General features: G+C 39.7%; 1 protein-coding gene across 1 annotated transcript in view; it reads left to right on the forward strand.

The window, feature by feature from the left end:
- Wdr70 (WD repeat domain 70) overlaps positions 1–24,070 on the forward strand; it is a 221,653-nt gene that overhangs the window by 65,742 nt on the left and 131,841 nt on the right. Inside the window, exons 8-9 of the mRNA XM_034523560.2 lie at positions 1,171–1,324; positions 18,530–18,606. Of these exons, the coding sequence (XP_034379451.1) occupies positions 1,171–1,324; positions 18,530–18,606 (231 nt within the window). The remainder of the gene's footprint in view (positions 1–1,170; positions 1,325–18,529; positions 18,607–24,070) is intronic.

Below are 24,070 nucleotides of genomic sequence, written 5' to 3' on the forward strand. Positions count from 1 at the left end.
AAAGACTTTATCCCCTAAGATATAAATGTGCAGAGGGAGACACATGTGGTTTCTCTAACCGATGGTGAGAGACTTAACCTATTAATTTTGATAGCTTTATCTCTAAGGTTAGATTTTTTTAAATAAGAATTTGCAATCCTAATTTTTCATATTCTATGACAACTTATAATTTATTATTTCTTGTTAAATTCATGAATTGTTAAGCTGAATGTTGGGGCTGAGGAGGTGGTTCAGCAGCTTAGAGCCCTTACTGTTCTTCCAGAAGGTCAGCATTGGTCAGCTCACAGCTGCCCGTAACTCCAGCTCCAAAGGACTCCAATGCCATCTTCTGGCCTGCACAGGCGCACACAGGTGCACACATGTGCACACACACATGTATGCATACACGATACATTTACACAAACACATATGCATACATGAAAAAAGTAAATCTTTAAATTGGATGTGATGGCACAAAACTATACACTCTGCACTTGGGGAGCTGAAGAACCAGGCTTTCAAAGCAGAGGAAACAACAGAACTCATGTATAATTAAGTTAGCTGTAACCCCCACCCCCCCACACTTTAAATTATACCTATATCTTCAGTATGCAGATAAGTAAAGGTCGACTGTCTCATATCGGAGAAGCCTGTGGTAAAACAATTGAGAATCCCAGTTTATTTACATATGCACATAGACTCTAGACATGAGATTTCATATATCCTTGTGACCATAGCTGAGATGGTGATAGGCTATCTCCAGGCATTTCGTGAGCGAGCCTGTCAGAGCCTCTCATAACTGGCCTCAATGAAATGCTTAAAATCCATCCTGTATCTGCTGAGATAGAAGACGTACACTGTATCTAGTTGTGCAGAAAAGATACCCTCATTTCATTTGTTTTCTTTTTTTTTTTTTAAATGTCATGGTTAACAAATAAGATCCAGCTTTAAAAAATTATGCTGATAAGTTAATAGGAAAAGAGCCAGGGTATTCAAGAGTTGGTTGGATTCAAAGTATAAGTTTTAGGAGGTTTTGGTAAATTACTGTGAGGCACGGGAGGATGATTTTGTGCTTTTTGGAATTATTTTATAGTTTTTAACATTTTTTCTGATTATGCTAAATATAGCAAAAGCATTAAAAAACAAAAATACTCTGTTTCATTAGACTATTTTGTTTTTTCTTTTGTATAGTCATCAGATCAAGTCGTTACAGTACAGTAACACAGGAGACATGATTCTTGTTGTTTCTGGAAGCTCACAGGCCAAGGTGATTGACAGGGATGGTTTTGAAGTCATGGAGTGTATAAAGGGAGACCAGTATATCGTAGACATGGCCAACACCAAGGTAAGCATGGACGGTGTCTAATGGGTTTGAGTGCAGTGCTCTTTTTCTCTCCCTCTGTTGTCTTCCTCCTCACTCTATTCTCTCACCTCTCCCTCTCCTTCCTGCTTTGCTCCATCCCTCATACACTCCCTCCCCCTTCCCTTTTATAATCCACTTTCTCCCTCCTCTTGCTTCACCTTCCCTCCCTCCCTCCCTCCCTCCCTCCCTCCCTCCCTCCCTCCCTCCCTCCCTCCCTTCCTCCTCCTCCTCCTCCTCCTCTTCCTCCTCCTCCTCCTCCTCTTCCTCCTCCTCCTCCTCCTCCTCCTCCTCCTCCTCCTCCTCCTCCTCCTCCTCTTCCTCTTCCTCCTCCTCTTCTTCTTCTTCCTTCTCCTCACTGGGCCTGGCTCAGCTTTCTGAGTGTGGGGTTACAGCATCCTATCCTATCTGGTCAGCACATTTATTAACAAGTAGTTTCAGTTGTCATGTAATAATTTCTTCTAAGAATTAGTATGTTAAGTGAGCAATACCTTGCTGCTTCTCACAATTGTGTGGGGCGTTTGGGTGGTTCTGCTTAGGATAGTGTCACTGGGCCTTCCTCAGATGGTTACAGTTGGAGTACAAGCCCACGGTATCTTTGGCCCCTTTCTCCCCCAGGCCCTACCCCTCATGTGCATTTCCATGTCCGCTGTCACTCTGCTTCACACCTTTCCTCTCATCTACTTGTCTAGGTTGAGCTTCTTCCAACATGGAGGTCTTGTATGGAATTTGTTTAGTATAATATCATTTATATTGTAATTTTGAGTTCTGTATTTGTGAACTCACCAATTTGCTTAAACTTTTTATAAGCCCAGATCCATACTTACTGCTTCTTCATGGCTATATGTGAATGTGTGTTTACAAAGAACAGCCAAAGTTTGAATCTGAACAAGACAATACTATCTTTTATTTCCTGTTTCAGAACTTAGATTATAATCAGGGTTCTTAAATATCCTCTATTTTATACCATGTTCCCTGCTTGCTTTTTGTTGATGATTTTGCTATTTAAAATGACTCCCTAACATAATGTTGAAAGGGCTATGGTGCTGTCTAGTGTTGTCTAGCACAAGTCTGTGGTATGTATTGTAAAGACAATGTATGTGTTAGCCAAGCTGTATTTAGGTACAAGCTAAATTGCCATTGACTGTGAATCCAATGTTAGGGAATCAGCAATATAAATTAAATAAGGTGTCCTTAAACATAGACACATATCGAATAAAGTTATGTATTGATTGGTTGAAAGTATGACCAGAGGCTTTTAGGAGTCCATTTATATGCTTATTCAGCATACCTAGATCATAACCCGTGATGAGGAAAATTGGCTGTAATTTATTTTAATTGCTCTAGGTGTATTATTAGATTCAATAATAATTTGACATAGTGTATTTTCTGATTGCCCCATGTTGAACCTGTAGAAATGCCTGTCTATAGTGTAGGATCACAATATTTTGTTTATAGGTAGATTATTATTGAACCCTTGAGTATGTGGTGATCTTCCAAACAACATTTGAATATAATTTAAATATTAATTTTATATATAAACTGTAGTGGTGACTTGACTATTCTTTTCAAAAATGAATTTATTTAGTGTTTTAAAATCATTACCCTGAAAAAAGATGGCTCAGTAAGTGTTATCATTAGGGTTTCTATTGCTGTGAAGAGATACTATGACCATGGCAACTCTTTAAAGGAAAACATTTAATTGTGGTAAGTTTACAGTTCCGAGGTTCAGTCTATTATCGTTTTGGTGGCTATAGCGGAGATTTCTGTATCTGGATCGGCAGAGAGCAGGAAATGAGTACCATATAGAGCCTGGCATGAGATCTGAGACCTCAAAGCCTACCCTCAGTGATACACTTTCTCTAACAGTGCCACACCTACTCCAACAAGGCCACACTGCCTAGCTGTGCTGCTCCCTATGAGCCTATTGGGCTGTTTTCATTCAAACTGTGACCCCTGGTAAATGTGCTTGCTGTTGTTCCTGAAAGCCTGATTTCAATCCCTGGGACCCACACGGTGGAAGGAGAGAAGCAACTAGGAAACGTAGTACTATGGCCTGCACATGTTCACCACGACACACATGCACACATGTGAGCACCCACTGTGATTAATAACAGTAAGGAATTACAGTAGCTAGGGCTCTGGACCTGAGGATGGCAGGCACATTATTGATTCGGCTATTTTCTTAGCCCTGTGGTTTGAAATTGTGCTTATGATGACAGCCTAAACAACAACATTTAGTCAAGAATATCAGTCATCAAAATGTTAACTAATTTATCAATATATATTAAAAATATTACTATATATGTAATTGTATACTGTAACTCACCTTATCCTACCAATATTATCTTTATTCTGACTTCAAAATTGTTTATTTTAATTTCTCTATTAACTGACTATTTGTCTAGAAACATTACTGATCTCATTATCTTTGGCTTGAATGGTGGGTTTTACAAAAGTAACAGGTTTTATAGGATGCTTAAAAAAATTTTTTTAAGCTCCCTTCCTGGTTCCCAGAGAAATTAGTAGAATGTGGTTTTATATGCGGATGTATCTTGGTAAAATATTGAATACTTAAGTATGAACAGGCTATTCTAATTTAGTGATAAATTTTATTAAACTTATTTTTTAAGATTTTATTTCTTTCTGTGTGTGGTGAGAGAGAAACTGATTCTTTTCTATCCATGGGGATCGAACTCACATTGTCAGGTATTGCTGGTGACACCTTTACCTGCTGAGCCATCTCAGTGGCTCTTTTTGTTTGTCCTTTGAGACATGTGGCCTCAAAGTCTGGTTCAGCCTCATGGGGGTTGGTTACAGGCATGAACCATCATACACAGATTTTTATTTTATTTTAGCTATTCTTTACATCATTTCTATGTTTATTTACATATTATAAATATGTATGTATGTATTTCAAAAGTACTTCCAGGGTTATAAAACCAGGCATGGTGCCATATGGCTGTAATCCAGCACTTGGGAGTCTTAAGTCTGGAGTATTGCAGGAAGGTTGAGGACAGCCAGCTCTTCACAGTGTGTTCCAGGCCAACTGGGGCTACAGAAGGAGCCCATATCATAACAGACAAACAAGCAGCACTTACAGGGGTGCATAAACAACCCTCCCGTTACTACTGTAACAATATTTAGAAGACTGTAAGTGTACTTGAACCTTTGTGACTAAAGTTTAATATGTGTCTAACAGTATTCCTGTCGACTATGGAGAAATGGAAAAACCCCAATATTATTTGTAATTTTATTCAAATCCAGTTGCTGTTAAAATTTTAATTTTAATGTCTGTTTTTATCTTACAAATCTGAAAAACACTTCTTATGTCAGAGAGTTGATCTCACTGAAGCCTTGGAGCTGTGTTTTGCATGTTTCACAGTGTAGAAGTTACGTATGCATACCTCAGGGCGGAGGTGAAATGTATGGAGGTGGTATATGGACCTTTTCCGAGGAGATGTGAATAAGTGACTCCCTCCACAGATAGGGCACCAGGATCAGACCAAAGAAGAAAGTCCATCCAAATAGCTAGCTTGGTGACCGTGAGTTTAATTTGGAGCATACATGAGAGGTTACAGGATAATGGGGAATTCACCAGAGACCATACTATCAAGAAACTCTGAGCTGCTCGCATGAGCTCAGGCATGGCAGGGGCTTCATGCAGTTAGCGTGCCTCCTGGGGGAGTGCTAATGGGCTCAGTCTTGTGAAGCTTCATGTGGGTGACCAGTGTCTGATTTCAGGAGGATAGCAACCGTGTCATGCCTGTGGGATAGAAGTCCCTAGTAGGGATGATGGCACCGCTGACTTTGGCCAGAGAATACTAGTTTTGTCTGCTACTTGTTGGATTTCTCCATGCAATACTTTTGAAAATCAGGTTCTGTGACGGTGCATGCTTGTAATCCCAGCAGGTGGGGGAAGATGAGTTTGGGGCCAGTGAGGATGAGAGAGAGAGAGAGAGAGAGAGAGAGAGAGAGAGAGAGAGAGAGAGAGAGAGAGAGAGAGAGAGAGAGAGAGAGAGAGAGAGACAGAGAGACAGAGAGACAGAGAGACAGAGACACACCCCTAGTCTTGGAAACAAATCATGTTCTGCATTTGACTTTATAAGCTACATTGCTGTTTTTAGGTTTAGATAACCAGGACAAGAACAATCAGGAATCATTTTATAATTAATATTTAAACCACTCAAAAGCAGTCGTTTAACAACTGTGGTCATAGAATAATGAAATACATTTATCCTAAACCAGAACTTGAGCACATTTCTTATAGTCAGAATATTTTCCTGTGTTACTTTCAACTCTTAGCACACACTGTACTTGGTGTTCACATGGGCCTTCTTGGCCTTGAGCCTAGAAATGTGTGACTGTTAAGCCAATATAATTCAGTAAATCAGAACTTCTTACCAATAAACTTTTATAGAGTTAAATTCAAAGGTGTTTTAGTGGGTTTTTAAATGAGTGAATACTTACCGAAGCAGTCATATAATCTCATCATTAATTTTCTTGTATAAATTCATCTAGGGTCTTACTTCTTTCCATTATTCACTTCAATTGCTTTCAACAGAAAAGCAAGTCTGTGCCATTTGTTTCTTTAGTATATAACTAAACTGAAGAGGGTTGGTTCAGGGGATTCTGAATGTTTGAATGTTTGAAACTTTTAGAGGGAGATTTTCTTCCCACGAGTGGGCTTCCATTGTGGGGAGTAGAAGAGTTATAAGAACTTTAGGGAAGGAATGTCATAAAAGTTGTATTTATTTTTATTTTATTTTCTACTGTTCTTGGATCTGCTAGCTGAGCTATTGAAATGATCATTCTTGATGTCTAGCCACTCCAAATAATTACCCTTATTACTTGGAGAGCAAATACATTAGTCATTTTTTTTTAGTAGTAAATTATTTTCCCTAAGATGTAAAATTTTAATATTTATTAAAATAACTGTGAATTCTAGATATATTTTTATTTCCTTAAGCTTTTTTCCCCCTTAAGCAGTTTCATATTTTTCTTTTCTTTTTGTGATGCTGGGATAGAATCAGGAGCTCATATATGCTAGGCAAGTGTTCCACCTTAAGCTGTAATTGTAAACTGTTGGGGTTTGGGAATCATTGCACAAACCATACGAGCACCAATCTCAGTTAAGCAAGAACAGGTTATTGAATGCACACCCTAATACTGTATGCTCAGGACCACAGAAAGGACCAGTCTGTCCTCAGGGCAGACTTATAGGAAAAGTTTAAAAGCAAGCAGGGAAGTAGTACGTTTTTGGCTAACTAGACAAAGTATTATCAGCTATCCTTTGGGTTGATTGGTCTTAGGTGAAATAAGGGGAAGGTGTACAGGTAATGAACCAGGAGTTCCAGTACATTGAGATAACAGAGGACAAGTGATTTCACCAAAACTTTTTGACTTATCAGTAACATTTTTCAGTGTCAGCTATGGATAATTACTTCTGGGAAGTAGAGTCTGAGAACCTGAACTTAATTTCATGTTATGAGCAAAATGAGTCTGAATACAAAATGGCTACAGTTATGTTCAAAGGAGAAGGCCTTAACATAAGCCAGAGCTGATAGTCTTACTAATAGATAAAACTCCATGTTTAATTTTTTTATTTTTTGTCTTTTTCTTTTTTTCTGTTTTTCTTTTTCTTCTTCCTCCTCCCCCTCTTCCTCCTTCCCCTCCCCCTCTTCCCCCTCCCCCTCCTCCTCCTCCCCCTCTTCCTCTTCCTCCTCCTCCTCTTCTTCTTCTTCTTTCTTTTTTTGAGACAAAGTTTCTCTGTATAGCCCTTGCTGTCCTGGAACTTTGTAGACCAGACTGACCTCATATCCAGAGATCCGCCTGCTTCTGTTACCCAAGTGCTGGGATTGAAGGCGTGGACCACTAGTCTGGCATTTTTTCTTTTTTGTTTTCTTTTTCTTTTGTGGGTGGAACAGAGTTTCTTTGTATAGCCTTTGCTGTCTGAGAACTAGGTCTATAGATCAGACTGACCTTGAACTCAGAAGTCAGCCTGTCTTTGCCTCCCCGGTGCTGGGATTAAAGGCATACACACCACCACCTGGCTTTAATTGACTTTTCAAAGCAGCCTTTTTCTATGTAGCTCTGGCTGTCCTGAAAGTCACTGTGTAGACCAGCTTGGACTTGAACTCAAAGATTTGCCTACCTCTGCCTCCAGAGTGTTAGAATCAAAGATGTGCATCACCAGTGCCTTGCAAAAATACATTTAATGATTTCATGTATGTTGTGATTCATTTTATTTTGTTAGCCAAGGCTTTTTACCTAATAGATACTCTTTAATGCTAGAGTCTGAGCTTTTAATGTATCTGTATCATTTTGGGGAATCTGGGTTACTTTCTTATGCTCTGGTGCAACAGAGTGTTCTAGAATGTTTCCTGTTCTGTTATTCTTTATTTCTCCAGGGACCCATTGCTACTTTCTTTATCTTTTTGGGGTGGGGGGAAGAGGGAGAAAGAAGGGGAGAGAGAGAGAGAGAAAGAGAGAGAGAGAGAGAGAGAGAGAGAGAGAGAGAGAGAGAGAAAGAGAGAAAGAGAGAGACTCACTGTGTAGTTTTTTTCTGATATTCACTATGTAGACCAGGCTGGCCTCAAACTCAGAGATCTACCTATCTTTTTTTGCCCACCAAGTAATGGTGTTAAAGGTGTGGCATCACCAGGCCCAGTATCCATGACTACTTTTATTGATTGATTTATTTTAATTTATTTTAAAAGTTTTATTGCTTGTATGTACATCTGTGCACCATGTGTGTACCAGGTGCCCACAGTGGCCAGAAGAGAGCATCAGATCCCCTGAAAGTAGAATTACAGATATAGTTTGAGTGTCCATGTGGCTAGACCCCAGCAAATGCTGTTGAGCCATCTTTCTATGATTTGTTCTCAACCCCCATGTATACTTTTAATAAGGAATTCCTATTAGAAATCAAGATCTGGGTACTAGATATATTTGTTGTCAGTGGGTTGTCATTTTCTCTTATATGTAGAAGACAGACCAAGCAGGAGGACACACAGAACAAAATATATTAAAAACCATGAGTTCATATGGATAGATCTGATTCTAATCAAATCTCACAGCCTTTCTTAGTTCAGTATTTATAATTCACTTCTCCAGCACCGAGGAGTTTGGAGTTTGGCCTCCAACATCAGTATATCTACTCATCTGTTATACATAGAACATAGTTTTGTAATTGCCACATCTGTAGCTTTTGTTGTAGTGAGAGTTCTCAATGTCTCCCAAGAGTCTTCACTTCTCTTGACTGTAGATATGAACTCTTGAGTATAAAAGAATGATTACCTGATTAAGTTATACAGTACAGGACTATAGAAAAGAAAGATTATGTTTGTTGGATTTAGTCTACACAGGTAAACACTTAAAATTGATTCCTGAAGCCTGATGTGGTGGTGCATTTTTATAATTCCAGATATTTGAAAAAGTTGAGAAGGCAGGATTGTGAGTTTAGCTAGCTTAGGCAATATAGCAAGACTGCTTTTCAAAGACTGACTGACAGACAGACAGACAGACAGACAGGCAGGCAGGCAGGCAGGCAGGCGTATATTGGGACTCCTGACAAAAAGATTCTATGTATGGGGTAGAATTTATGTGAAGGAACTTTTCTTTACAATCTTTGAAGTTACACAGGGCAGTTTGCACACTGTATCAAAGCCTAGGACTGCTGAATTTTGGTGCATGGCTGCAGATATTTTTAAGCAAAGTGGAGGTAGTGCTGTTTGCTTCTTGTTGCTTGTGTCTAATCCTAAGAGAAAGATCAATAAAGGAAAGCCTTGTTAAAAGACTAGATTGGATACTTTAAGTTTTTAGTCTGTCTAGGTGGAAATGATTCTAACAAATCACTTCAGAATGTGTGGTAGGGGTCAAAACAGCAAAGGTGTGGCTGTGGCCCCTTGAAAGAACAGCCGATTAGCGTACTCAGTCATACAGTGAACTCTCTTCCATGACGCTTTCAATCCAATCAGGCAAGGTCTAGAAGTTTCAAGATAATGATTCTCGGCTCTTTCAACAGGAAGTATGGATAAGATATTCTTAATTTGTTAGCGTGACTTTTGTCTGACTGAATATGAGAAGGATTTTTCTTTACTATTCCTGAAGGTACACAGTGCAAAAAAAAAGGAGTGTGTATTCTACTAGCTCAGAGTAGTACTCCTGCTCCCATAGATGAACAGTGGAGAAGTGAGAATCCGAGTCCTATAACCACAGGGAATGTCTATTCTGCCAACACTTGAATGTGCTTGGATGCAGTTTCTTCTTCATAGCTCCAAGAAAGGAATGTGATCCTCTTGGAATCCTTACTCCAATCTGTAAAACACTCAACAGAGTCCAGTGATGTTGTGAAATACATCATAATAAATGAGGGGTCCTATAAGCCACTAAATTTGTGTCATATGTTACACAGCAATTGAAACCCAATTCAATTCTGCAAAACAAAACAAAAAAACCCCAACATACTAAGTAGTAAGAAAGTTCCTTAAAGTGGTAGGGATTGTGATCAAGCTGGAAAGGAAAGATTAGCGCTGAAGGTGAGGAAAGAAGTTTTTATATTAATAATGGAAAGGATAGAAGTGGGTTTGTCTGAAAAGATGCTTACACATAGTAGCAGCCTCGGATTAGAAATGGCAAGTGCCACCATCTCCTGGCAGAGCCATTTTCTTTATATGTGTTAGAATATATTAGGATGGGCTTTCAGTAGGATCAGAAAGACATAGATTGTGGGGCTCTGGAAATGGGTATTATTAAAGGCTTATTGGATAAAGTGTTTACTAGGAAAGCATGAGGATCTGAGTTCAGATTTCAAACACCCAGATAAAAGTCAGGGATAGCAACCTGCTTCTAGTCTCAGTCGAGGGAGGCAGAGACAGGCAGATTCCTGGAGCTAACTGGCTAGACATTCTAGCCAAATTGGTTAGTTTCAGGTTTAGTGAGACCACTCTTAAAAAATAATGTGAAAAGCAATTGAGGGTGGCACTTGATCCTGACTCTGGCCAACACATGAATACATACATACATACATACATACATACATATGCACACATGCATACATATCACACACATGCAAGCACACACACAGATAAAAACAAGAATTGCTGCTGTTGGTGTGAGAGGAAAAGTAAGGGCTACAAAATATAAATCTGTATATTCATATGGTAGTTTTTTACATAAATATAAATTGGTATATATTGGTGGTGCATTTACTGGGTTCCATAAGGAATTTTCATAGCTACATTGTTACTTTGTACATATTCCCCCATCTTCTCTGTCTTCTCCTTCCCCATTATTTCTATGTGCTTCCCTCACGAGATATTCTTGAGTTTTATTTGGGATTCTGGTTTTTGGATTTAATATTCTGACTGAGGAGCACTGGGGTAAAAGTTAGTTCTTTATTGTAGGCACAACAGAAGAGAATATTCAAGATTGCACTGAGACAGTAACTGATGTTTAGGATATAGAAAACAGAAAAGCTAACAAATTGAAATGTATGTGGACTATCTAGAATTTATCATGTATCTCATGAAAACTATTTATCAAATCAATGACTATTAAACGTTCATGGTTTCAGAAGAGGAGCCATTTGTGCTGCTGGAGTACCTTAGGTCACTGGAGTGGTAGACACCGAAGAAGGATAAAGTTCTCTGTGATGTATTCAAATAGGTGTTTATATCTCTTAAATGTTTGAAAGTCACGGGCTTTAGAGTATTTGATTCGTGGAAGGAAATGACTGAGCGTGACTGATTAAAAGGGTTGGGTTGATAAGGGATGAGCCCTGTGCCAAACCTAGCCTCCGTCCTGTTTTGGTAACTATAGCACGTATTGGAAGTTTATAATTACCTGTAGTTCCTTTTGTGGTGTAGAGTTGAGAAGTTATATCAAAGAAGGTGGGCTAAAAAGCCTAGAATACTTACTATGACTCTAGAGAAAAAGTATTCTAATTCTTAAATTAAAGCTCTAAACACACACAACAAAACATCCTCACACAGATTTCATTTGTGGTGTTTTTTAAGAACCTTAGGGTAAGTACACAGTATTTTTCTTGGTGCATTTCATGTCTTCATGGGAGTGAGCTGTTAGCTCACCATGCCAATGACAGGGGCACTTGTATTTTGTGGATCCTGAGGCTCCTGTTATTCTCTGACAACAGGTGGTACTTCAATAGGGAGTTCCTTTAGGGTTGTTATCTTAGAAGCAGCCACAGAATGGCTAGACTAGTATAGATCAGTGTGTGTGTGTAGGTGATACAAGATTGCAAGATAACAGTATTGGTCGTGGGTAGGTAGTATTCTCTATGCATCATAGAGCATATCATGAGAGACAAGAAGTTGCTTAATTCTTTCTTCTATGCAATTTTCTGTTAAGGCTGTTGAATATTCTTGCCTCTCCCAAGACCTATTGTTTAGCTAAAGACAGAAAGGTAAAAAACGAAGTTATTTGATAAAAAGGTATTTTAGTCATTAACGGTTCTTTAATAGGTGTCACTTTAAAATTTTTCCACTAGTGATATCTGTGGTACTGCATCTGTTTAGATCCAGTTGAGAATCCTTAGTTGAACTTCATTTTGTTATGACTAATTTTGGTCTCTGTTTGAACACAGGAACACTTAACATTCCCATTGCCTTTGTCACGCTTCTGTCTTTACAAACAAGAAATAACATTCACGATCTTTGGAGCTTTTTCAATGTAATGTATTTATTTATGTTCTTGTTCTGATTGCTCAACAGCTAAGGTGTTCCTTTGTCTTAATTTATGAATGCCATTTTCTATTGGCTTATTTTTTAATATTCTAAGAATCTATTTCAACTATAATCAGCAGTTATTAGTAAATTATCAGTTTTTTTGGTCTGCTTTGAATACCTGTATGGACTGATATTTGGTTGCTCTTTGAACAAGAAAAGGCAATTTAAAGATTCGAAAGGTTAAGTAGGCGCTGTCTGGAGAATCCCTGAGTCTGGGAGCAAGGAGTGGGGACAGCGAACTTGCAGCCCACTGAGCAGTAAGCCAGCTGTGCCTCAGATTGTAACATCAGGCCGATCTCTGCTTGGATCAGGCTAGTCCACTTCTTGAAAATTGTGATACCTAGTTGTCTACAAAGTTCACATACAGAATCTGCACAACTAGACTACAAAAATAAATTGCAAAAACCTACCTCATAGTGATTTTATGTTGGCCTCATTCATATCTGTCCTGGGGTACACGTGGGCTTGTGGCTGATGGACTGGACATCCCTGAGTCCAGTGGATGTATGCAAGCAGCAGAAGAGTGGAAGTGTGGAGTAATGTGCCAGAAAAGCCAAGGCAGTTTAGTGCCTACCTTCGCAAAGGCTGGTACATCCAGAGTTGTTAGGTGTTTCCTTTTATTATAAATCATAAGCTACTCCTGGCCCAAAGGTTGCTATTAATGGGACCAAATTCGACCAGATACCTGCTAACTGGAAAACATTAAAATTTTTCTTTTCCTCACTTAAATAATTAGTAATTTCCATTTTAGCCAGATTAATTGGATCCTTGAGAAGCCTATATATTTGAATGAACTTATCATTTACTTACTGTTTCTTAGTCCTTTCATTGTGCTTAAATCACTCATGTGTTCCCCTCTGTCCTTATCTGTGGTCTGTCTCAGTTCTACGGTCCTGTAACTTGGTTAGTATGTTGGTTAACTAGCATAGTTGGTTTGCCTTCTGAAACATCTTTCCTTGACTAGCAGTGTACCAATTTGGTTTTATTCCTGCTTCATTAAGTATACTTTTCATCCTTTTTCAATTCAACCTCTGGATTTTGGGGTGTCTCAGGTTTATTGAGGAGCCCTGTCTAGTGTTTATACTTGCTATCTGACTGCTGTCATTGGGTCAGATGCTTTAACTCCCCTCCGTTGATACTGACTTAGAGACTCACAGCTCTCGCCTTGTCTTCTCTTACTACCTGATTGACAAACTCAGCTGCATGTGTACTGCCTCCAGCCTAACAGCAGAAAAGGAAACTAAAGCTTTTTTTTTTTTTTTTTTTTTTTTTTTTTTAATAGATCTCTGCCTTTTGCAGCTGTTTTTATTATCTCACCAATGATATCAACAAACGGCAAAAAAAACTTTGGCCTTGAGTTCTTTCCCTCTTATCCTATAAGTAGATCACTGACTGTTTGACAACAAAGTTATAGGAACAAAGCTGTTAAGAGACATTTGTGTGTAGACTGGATGGACCTGTTGTATGTTGGAGCCTCTCTAGCAGTTGGGGATATTGATTTTCTGATTCTAGCCACTGTAATAGATGTTTAGTGGATTTCATTTGTATTTCCAATAGAAACATTTTAATGACCAATGATATTAAGTGACCCTTTGTCATTCTTATTGTAATTGTGTGTGTATTTGTGTGCACGTGCATGCACGGGCATGCACTCTCAGGTAGACATGCAGGAAATCCAGAAGTTTGACATGGAGAATATCTTCTTCAGTTGCTTCTCCATCTTATTTTTTGAGACAAGGTTTCTTAGAGCTCAGGGTTATGGTTAGACTAGTTCCCACAGTGCCTCAGGTGCTGCAAGGCCTTCCTGGAGAAGACTCCCTAGGTGGTTCTGCCTACTGTCACTTGGCAACTTACCTACCAGTGCTATGTCCAAGGGTGGTAATGATCCTTAGCCAGTGCCTCATCTGTCTTTTCTGCTGACTTACTGAATATTGAATTAGTGTATTTTCAGAAGAATTAGTGTATTTTCAGAATAACAATGTTTGAGTAAGATAAAAATGAAAGAAAGAAAGAGAGAGGAGAGGGGAGGGGAGGGAAAAGGAAAAAGGAAAAAGGAAAAAGGAAAAAGGAAAAGGAAAGGAAATTTAAGTTCTGGTTTAAATTACTAGAGCACCCTTGTCCAAGTTAGGAGAGCCATGCTTTTCCATGCTGGCTAATCTAGTCAGCTGTGGTGGTCACAGAGTCTAAGACTGGATGTACAGAAGTTAAAAGTCACCAGAGACCTACCACTTTAGTATTAGTTTTAGAATTTATATTCCATACCATTCTGCTTTCTTCTCTTGTCTGTTACTTGGATAGCTGCTTCCTGTGATCTTGTCAGTGGCTTTGTTATGATCAGATACAGAATAGGATAGCGTGTGTGTGTTCTACCTGAATGGAAATGAAGCTAAATGTCTCTAATACATTATAGCCCTTTGATCAACTGAGCAGCTGGGGCTTCAGTACCCTTCCTTACGTTATTTGTATATAATAAGGATATTGGTAGGGAATTTGAAGGAATGGGGATGGATTTGATCAAAATATATCATTGCACATATGAATTCTAAAACAATAAAAAACCAAATAGTTCTTATATAAATTACATATCTGATAAGTTTCTCATTCATTTAATTCATGATTTATGGTTTCAGTTATTTCAATTATTTCTTTGAAGAAATAAAAAGAAGTGCAGTGATATGAAACTCATGGAAAAGTTAGGAGGGTTTAATAGGATGAATTGGAAAAAAATTAAAATATACAATGCCTCTCCATATTGCCCAGTTTTTAAGCCATGAAAGGGTGCTTATGAACATGGAATTAATCACGTTTTTAAGTGAATCTAATATGCAAAGGAGATGTCAAAAACAAATACCAAAGGGCTGTGTGTGCCAGTTGATGCCAGTGCCGAGAACAATGGCCCAGTGCTGTATGCTGGCGATTAGAACCCTCTCCTCCCCGATTCTCTAATGCCTGCCCACTTCCATACCTTCCCAACGTGTATGATCTGTTTTTCTCAGAAAACAAACAAACAAAACAAGAAAAAAAAAGTAAAAACAAACCAATAAAACAAACACGTAGAAAACCTCCTGAGTCTGTTTTGTGTTGGCCTACTAGTAATGGGCATGGGGCCTGCCCTAGGGTGTGGTTGATATACCCAGTTCCCTCTATTGGAGAAAACTGATCTTCCCTTTCTCAGTGGGTATCAATTGCATGCAGCTTCTTGGTTATGGTAGTTCTTTGTGTCCCCTTTGCCTTCTTGGTGCTGGGATTTTGTCTGGTTTGACCCTGTACAGGGCGAGACTCACAGTCTTTGTGAGTTTATATGTGTACCAGTCCTGCTTTGTCTGAAACACAGCATTTTTTTGGAGTCCACCACCTCTGGCTCTCACGGTCTGTCTTCTCTTGTACATAGACCCCTGAGCCTTGAATGGAGGAGTTCGGTAAAGATGTCCCACGCAGGGCTGAGTTTTCCAAAGCACACCGTTTGGGTGAGGATCTCTGTGATAACTACCATCTGCTGCAAAAAGATGCTTCTCCTGAGGTGATTCTAGCTGTCCTTGACTTGTGATTAGAAAACTCTAGTGTCAACTTCATGTAGCTTTCTCTTTGTGTCCTCTACTCTGTTCTTGTAGAAGAACATTCACCATTGGTTGTAGGATCCACATTGATAACTTATCTAGAGATTTTCAAAATTTTTTATGAGCACTATATTTATATAATTTTCATCTTGCTCTCCCTTCTTCCAATTTCTCCAGTGTCCTTTCCACTCTCTCAAATTCCTGACTTCTTCCTCATTATTGTTTTACACACAGACACAGACAGACAGACAGGCATGCATATGTGTACACACACATGCACTCACCTTACGTGAGTCTATTTTGGGTTGCTTGTACGTAGGTGTGTTTAGGGCTGACTCCTGGAGCTCATCACTCTGTTCTCTCTCTCTGATCAGCCATTGGTTGCCTGTAGCTCTTGCCTAGGAATGGCACTTTGTGAAATTCTCACTAACCCAGATTGGTATACAGGCTGGTGTTGTCATATGCATATCATGTTTAGGCAACCATATTTTTTGAGATTTCTTGGGTGCAGCTTCCCTGTTGTGTCTAGAAGATGCTGTGCAGAATCCTGATGCTCTGGCTCATACATGCTTTTTGTTCCATGTTCTGTGATTTTTCCTAAGTCTTAGGAATTGTGCTGTATATGTTCCTATTGAGATCCCTATTTATTTCTGAAAATACTGTTTCATCCGGGATCTGGGGTAAGGACATATTTTGGAGGCCAGCATCCAGCCCACTGCAGATTACATACTTCTCTCTACTTTCTTTTAGCCCTTCATATGTCTTCCTTACTGGAAAACACAGCAAGGTTCATTTGGTTCCATTTATGTTAGATTTCAGATGGTTCCATCTATGTTTGTTTGTGAATATGTGAAATTTTATGTTTTTTCCCAAAAGCCAAATCAATGAATAAAGAATCTCACATTATTGTAGAGAAAGTATCTTGTGTATTGTATGGATGCTGGTTACCTGTGCTTAGGTACCATGCCTCTCCAGCTCATCACATCTCTCCAGTGAATCCCTAGCCTGACTCTATTAAAGAATCCTTTCTGTTTCCCTGATGCCCCACCTCTATTTCCTGCCTAAGCCATAGACCATAGGCTTTTTAATAAACAGGTTTACTTAGAGGGCTGGGGGATTCCAGCTGAGGCTGGAAGAATAAAAAAGCTGCCATGAGAAAATGAAAATAAAAAAGACTTCAAGCAGATGGGAAAGAGTGCTGTCTGTTGAAAGAGCTCTGTCTAGTAGAGGAAGCATAAGGCAGGCACTGAAAAGCAGGCACCAAAGGCAGGCTGGCAGGCAGCAGCTGCTGCATGTTGAACAGGAAGGAACACAGTGAAGTTGTTAGGGAACCAATAAGCAGAAAGTGTAATTTGCTTAGGCTTATTGAAAAATGCTGGAGCTAGTAAAGGCAGAGACCGGGGAGTGTGGCATTGGAGCTGGATACTGTACTCTTTGACAGTTTCTTATGTACGCAGTACATTCTGGGGGTCCTCCTGAGTCTGCCTCAGCTACTTCAGAACTGTACTGTAAATGGGCTTACATTGTTGTACTGAACATGAGCTAAGAATGGAAGAAAAGAGATGGAGAACAAAAATAACCGACGAGGAAGCATGAGATAACGCTGGCTTCTACAGGAGTGTAGTGGTGACGGAGTGTCTGATAGACTTGGCTGGAGACGGCTGGTAGATGGAATCTGGTTATATCTCCAAGGTTAGGGGATTGGGGCTAGGGGAGGATTTAAGGATGACTCCCAAGTTTATAGCTTCACTGGGAAGCAGATTGAAAATGAGTTAGAAACTATAAATCAAGATTTCCTTATTGGACATATATGTTTGAAATGCACATAGGTGTGGCAAGTGGAGAAGCAGAAACATGGTTGGAAGTTCAGATACAGAGAAGCAGATCCCCATCTTTTTATCTCGTCTGCCTGGGTGTGGCTTCAGGTCATGTCTCCTCACTGCCCTCCAAGAGACTCTACCTTGGTGGTCTCTGTTCCATAGAATTGCTAGGATGACACTAAATACTGCTTGAGGTATTATGGACAGTTTGAACTGGAAATGACTTTCAGGCTCTGATTGCAGAGTTATTCTTTTCAGAGAGGCACTGATACTTTTTCTTGTAAGTTGTTTTAATCTGTATATTCTGCATTTAAAAAAAGGTATAGCTTTATTTTGGACTTTGTTAGGGATACTGTCATTATTCTATGAGAACTGTTAGCTTCTTTCTCGCCTCCCCTGATCCTGACTCGCTGTGTAAGAGATTCCCCCTAACTTCACTTGCTGGGATTGTGTGGTGTAGGATATGTTTGTATGTGTGTCTGTATTTGATAAATATTATGCTTGATTTGGTTGTATATTAATTTTATACTGTTATCATGTTTCTTTGATTCTAGTATTTTTATGTTCTCTATTTTAGGTAGAGATAATTTTCCTGCTAATTTGAAATATTTTTCCTCTTTTCATATTTCTTCTTACAACTAGGTTTTAGAATCAGTATTGTTAACAGTTTTAAGATGTAAGAATTTTCTTCCTGGATCTCTTGCTTTGCTTGTTTGTAAATGCTTTCTAAGTTTTATATTATTTTCTATGAAAGAAAAGATCATGACTTTGAAAAAGGACCTGCCTGCCTTAGGTTTCGTCTCTTATGTTTTTCCTAAAGAGAACATACCAATTACTCTACCCTCATTAGGAACCTGTGACAGATAAGCACTGCTGGTTTCCAGACTGGTCTGAGACTGGGAAACAAGTGAAATCCAGCATGTGTGTGAGACGAAGTTGGTACAACCTAGTACTACTTTATAAGTAAGATAGTCTATTTTGAGGGTGCCTGAAGGTTTTATACTCTTAAACGTGTGATGCCAGTGTGCTTTACCTTTTAACACCCTCTCCTTTTTCTTCTTTAAGGGCCATACAGCAATGCTTCATACTGGCTCATGGCATCCCAAAATAAAAGGCGAATTTATGACTTGCTCAAATGATGCGTGAGTATTGTTGGTACTTTTTTGAATGCTTCAGTAGATTTTAGTATCTCTTCACAGTTGTATCATGGCAACCCTAGTAAAGTAAGAAATAGAGTAGTAGGAATGTTGGTGTTTATGTGTTCCTATTCTTGGCTTTGCTTAGACTTCTGTCTGCAGTGTAGTTTAGTTAAACAAATATGAATGCTACGGAAATGAGAGATTTTGTAAATTACAATCGAGTTTATCAGGGGACTCACTGGATTAGATTGATGTAGTGGAGGACCTGAATGTCTTTGCAAGCGTGTCTAGGATCTCTGCAGTGAAGACTGATTCCATCTGAAATGAGACTGTGTCACTGTACAAGCCGTCTGCTCTTCAGCCAGAGTTCTGTTGGGGTCACTTACTTAGAGGCACAGACTCCATTATCCATATCCGTTACCACTTCCTAGAGAGGTCTGTCAGTAATAAATTCACATGAATTGCAAATTGATTGACCTTTTTCTTGGCCTTTGATGTAGACTAGTACTTAGTTCTGAGCCAAGGCGTGGAACATTATACTCTGCTCTGAGGCGCCACCATTCTGGGCCTTGTGTTCCTTTGGAAGTGAGGACTGCAAGATGAAAGTACAGGGATGCTCAGAGATAAGCACTGTAGTTCTATGTGGTGATTATTGTTGGATAAAGTCAAACTAAAGGAAATGAAGGGTAGAGAGGGCCGGTGAGGTGGCTTCGTGCATACAGGTACCTAACAAGCCAAGCTTGATTCATGGGCCCTGCATAGTGAAGTGAGAGAATAGACTCCTGTAAGTGTTCTAGGACTTCCATGGAGATACCTTGGCATGTGTGTGTCCATGTGCACCCACACATGTAAAACAGAGAGAACATAGAAGGATTTACCACACATAAAGTGGTTATCACTGTTGTTGTTGTCATCGTCGTCGTTTTTTGTCATTGAGTCACCCTCTTCCTCCTCTTTTCCTCTTCTTCCTCTTCCTCCTCTTCTTCCTCCTTTTTCTTAAGGTTAAGCCTAGGGCTAGACAAACATTCTACCATTGACCTACAGCCTGACCCCAAGAAAGTCTCCTTTTAGTTGAGACTTTAGTCGTACAGAGGAGGGTGCTACAAGGGAAGAACCCTTTCTTGGCCAAAGTGATCCTGTGTTTAGAAACCCTGAGGTGAGAAAACAATAGAGCATGCTTGAGGGAAAGAAGATGACTTAGTTGGCGTTTTGTAGGTTGGTAGGAAAGATGAGAATGGTAGGAAATAAATTTGAGAAGGAAGGCAAGAACCAGTCAAATAAGTATTTTAAGACAAGTGTAAAGGATCAGGATATTGATACAGTGAAAAACCAAGGAGTCCAACAGAGCTAGATTTAACACTAATATTTTCAAGTGAGGTGAACATTCATTGAGAATGTACATTGAGTTAGTCTGTGCAGTGCAATTTATGAGATTACGCTTTCTAAAATCAGGTAGACAGTGATGTGATTATACACTCAAATGATCAAGCTGATTATGACTTTACCAACAGTATCTAATTCTAAATGCCTGAGCCAGGATTTGAACCCATTGTGAGTGATTACACACAGAAAGTGATGGTAATCAATTTACAGATTCAGATACAAGATACAAGTCCCTTTACACAAGAATGCATACAAGACCTCATTTCATAAAGAACACTGGAATGTTTTTCTCCTTGGAAGGACAAATTCCCTTTGCCTTGAAGTTTTCTAGGACATCATTGTGATGTGATACTCCTGCTATATTACCTGAATGGGAAGGTGGTCATGAAAGGTCACTTACAGTTAAAGAGGGTCATTAACCCTCTCTGTAGTTCATTTGGTTTTTGAGGCATGGAGACATTCTGGCTGTGCAGGTGGAATCTTCTTGGTTTGAAATCACTATTATGACTGGCCTTTTCTTTTTATTTGGTTTTTATTTTTTTTAAGTGTGTGTGTGCACGTGTGTGTGTGTTGGTTGAGTGTAGTTATGTGCATGTGTGTGTAGATGCTCTTGAAGGCCAGAGGCGTTAGATCCCCTTAGACCAGCCACCTGATGTGGCTAGGAACTTAACTCATATCCTCTGGAGGAGTAGTAAGGGCTCTTAGCTCTGAGTCATCTCTCCAGCCCTCTGTTTTGGAGATTTTAATAAGGCATTTAGGGTTTAAGCAAAGATATGTGAACAGGTTCCACCAGTGATAGCCTGTTTTGCTTGATCCTCATTTTTGTTCTATTCTGTTCCTTGGCTCATTTTGGACAATTCATTCAGAGATAGTTTCTATAAAAAGAACATGGTGTAGGCAGCCATTGACCTGAGTTGCCTTTCTTGTCACTGTGCTGTGCACTAAGTGCTAAACACACCCAGGAGTGTTGCTAGCCTGTGGCTTCACAGCAGTGTTGGAGTAGAGGGTAGAATTCTGACAGCTGTATTCATGTAGAATTCAGCCAGTTATTCATGGGAGGACAAAACTGTGAATTAACTTTGATATAATAGGAGAGAGGAGCCATTGACATTTGTGAGAACCGGCTCCATGGAGGCTAAGGTGGCGCTTATGGTTTTGTTCTGGCTCAACTTCTACCAGATTAAATTGAGGACCTCTGAATGTGTGTCACAGATACTCATGTTTTCTCATTTCCACTCCAGAGGATTCAGTATGAAACAGAGACCAAGGTTAATCTGATCCAGGCATGAAATGACAAAAGGAAGAAGGGAAGATAGCAGTCTTTCCTGTTTTGTCAACTTTACTAGAGTGGAGTGCACAAGAAAGCAGCATTTAATAAATGTTTTTGTGAAAGTAGATGGTAATGAAAACCGGATGTTGTTGAAGATGAAAATGCTTATCAGAAGGAATTCATTTTTACTTGTGGGATGATAAAATATGGGATTTTATCATTTTGTAATTTGTAGTAGCTTTGACCCAGGGTAAGAGTATGACCTGGATTAAGAGTATGACACAGGGTAAGAGTATGACCCTGGGTAAGAGTATGACCCTGGGTAAGAGTATGACCCAGGGTAAGAGTATGACTGACCCAGGGTAAAAGTATGACTCGAGGTAAGAGTATGACCCCGGGTAAGAGTATGACACCCACGCAGAATCTGTATAAAGTAGAAGGATATGTATTATGGATTTTGTGCCTCAATACTCTTAGGATTTCAGAATGCAACCATTTTGGGAGTTAATGCCATAAAAGAAGTGAATATGAGGCTGTGAATATGAGCCTAATATAGTATGATTGTGTCCTTATAAAAAAAGGTGTGAGGGATGCATGCCCGAGGGAAAGGCCACAGGATGCCACAGTAAGGAAGCCTGTAGCATCAGGAAGCCAAGGAGGAAGGGCCTTGGAAAAAACAAACTTCCCAACCCCTTCTTCACTGTGGGTGTGTAGCCTCTGCAGCTATTACAAAGTAAGTTTCTACAGCTTAAGCAACGTAGTATGACACACTGACGATTTATCTCATTTTTAATTGTGTGTGTGTGTGTGTCTGTCTGTCTGTCTGTCTGTCTGTCTGTCTGTCTGTCTGTCTGTAGGAGTACATGTGCTTGCAGAGGCCAGAAGAGGGCATCAGACCCCTGGAACTGGAGTTAGAGGAGATGGCCAGCCGCCTGATTTGGGTGCTGTGCTCTTAGCACTCTGCTCCTGACAGAGCAGCATGGCTCTTAGTCCCTAGCCATCTCTCCAGCCCCACTGTGAACATTAACGTTCAGTTCAGAGCCCCTCCTTATCTTGCCGTTGATAGATGTCATCTAGTAAAAAGCATTCTCACAGCTAAAATGGTTAGATTTGGCTGCCATTTCATATAATGTTTCTACATGTTTTAAAAATATAACTTTTTAAAACAGTTCTTGCCTGTTCTTAGAGTTGAAAGTGCTTTGTGATGGTTTTTGTAACGATAAAGGAAATAACTGGTATTTTCCTTCTTTTTGTGTGTGAATCTGTATATTTTGATATTTTTTTAAGAACAAAACCCACAAAGGGCTAGTGAGATTGTTCAGGGGTAAGAGCTCCATGTCTGGAGTTTACATGGTATGAGAGAGACCCGCACATATTCCCACACAGGTAAATTAGCCAATCAATACATGAATACAAGAATCACTCAAAAGTTATCAAAGAGGTTTGTGTGAAACATGTTGACTAAAGCACACGTAGCTCTAGCTCTCAAATGCTTGCCCTCGATTTGCTGGGTAGCAGCAGTTAACAGCAGTAGCTGACGGTTATTACCACTTCTGCATGCAAGTGACAATCACAGAATGGTAGCAATGGAGAACATCCCACACGCCACAGTCACCTTACTTCGATATAAGCTGAAGTGCTTTGGTTGGTCTGCCTCCGTGTGGCTGTGTCATTCCCTCACCTTGAACAGTCCCTGTTCTTTCTGCATCCTGCCCCGTGCAGCCTTACTGGTAGAGTTAGTAGGCGTGAAGGAAAATGCTGGAGTTAAGAGTTTGTGAGTTCCCCTCTATAGTGAAACGCTGGCAAACATTTCAGCTGTGGGAAATTGCTTTCTGAGCAAGAGTAGAGGGCTTTGTCTTGAAGAAAGCTTTTGAGTGTTTGCATTTTAATGCCTATTTTTTTCATGAAGTTTGTCGTCTCCCCAGTGTTTGTTATTCCTTTCTAATCCCGTCGACTTTTCTGTAGTAACTCACTGTGAAATGTTTGTCTATGAATTCCAGGGTATTTAAGCTGGAAAGTAAATGTCTGACTCCATCAGTCACCAGGAGAGAGAGAATATGGAAGAGTGCTGCGTGGTACACACATGCAGTAATTCAGTGAGGAAAAAATAGTGGGTCCAGACTAGCAGTTGGTAAGCCTAGGGCTAGCCTTCTGCAGGCACTGGGAGAAGCTAAGAACCACAGAAAAGACCAGAGTTCACTTTCATCCCAGGCTGTAGTGGTCTGCAGAAAGTCAGGCCACACATGCAATGTTAAACACCCCCCAGCCACGGCCTCAGGTGGATGGCAGGCAGCAGAGTTTAGAAGGCTGCCAATACTATGGTTTAGGGAGAACCTGGGGAACTTTCATATGGCACTTTGAAAACAAATTCTGTAAGTTGCTTTTATGGAAATTAATGAGAGAAAATGGATTTACTAAAGAATGAGAGGAAATCGTATCTTAGATCTGTAAAAATATTACTATCCAATACATATAAAATATATGAAGAACCAGGATGGTTTTATTTATAAGTGAATCATATATTTAGGTTATATTTATTTTATTATTTTAAACATCCAGGCATGCATGCATGCATGTATAGACCCACCCTGCCTATCTACCTATACATATCTACCTATCATCCATCTAATGCTTGTACATGGGTGGAAGTCAGGAGCCAGTTTTCTCTTTCTACCATATGGGCTTTGGGATTGACACTCAGGTCGTCATGCTGGCTGGCAAGCTCATTTACTGACTCAGCTCGCTCACCAACCCTAAGTTTAATTTCATGTACTGTGGAATGAGTAGTGACGTGAAAACTTAGTTAATTTAAAC

Source organism: Arvicanthis niloticus, chromosome 19 (assembly GCF_011762505.2).
Source record: "Arvicanthis niloticus isolate mArvNil1 chromosome 19, mArvNil1.pat.X, whole genome shotgun sequence".
Taxonomy (NCBI): domain Eukaryota; kingdom Metazoa; phylum Chordata; class Mammalia; order Rodentia; family Muridae; genus Arvicanthis; species Arvicanthis niloticus.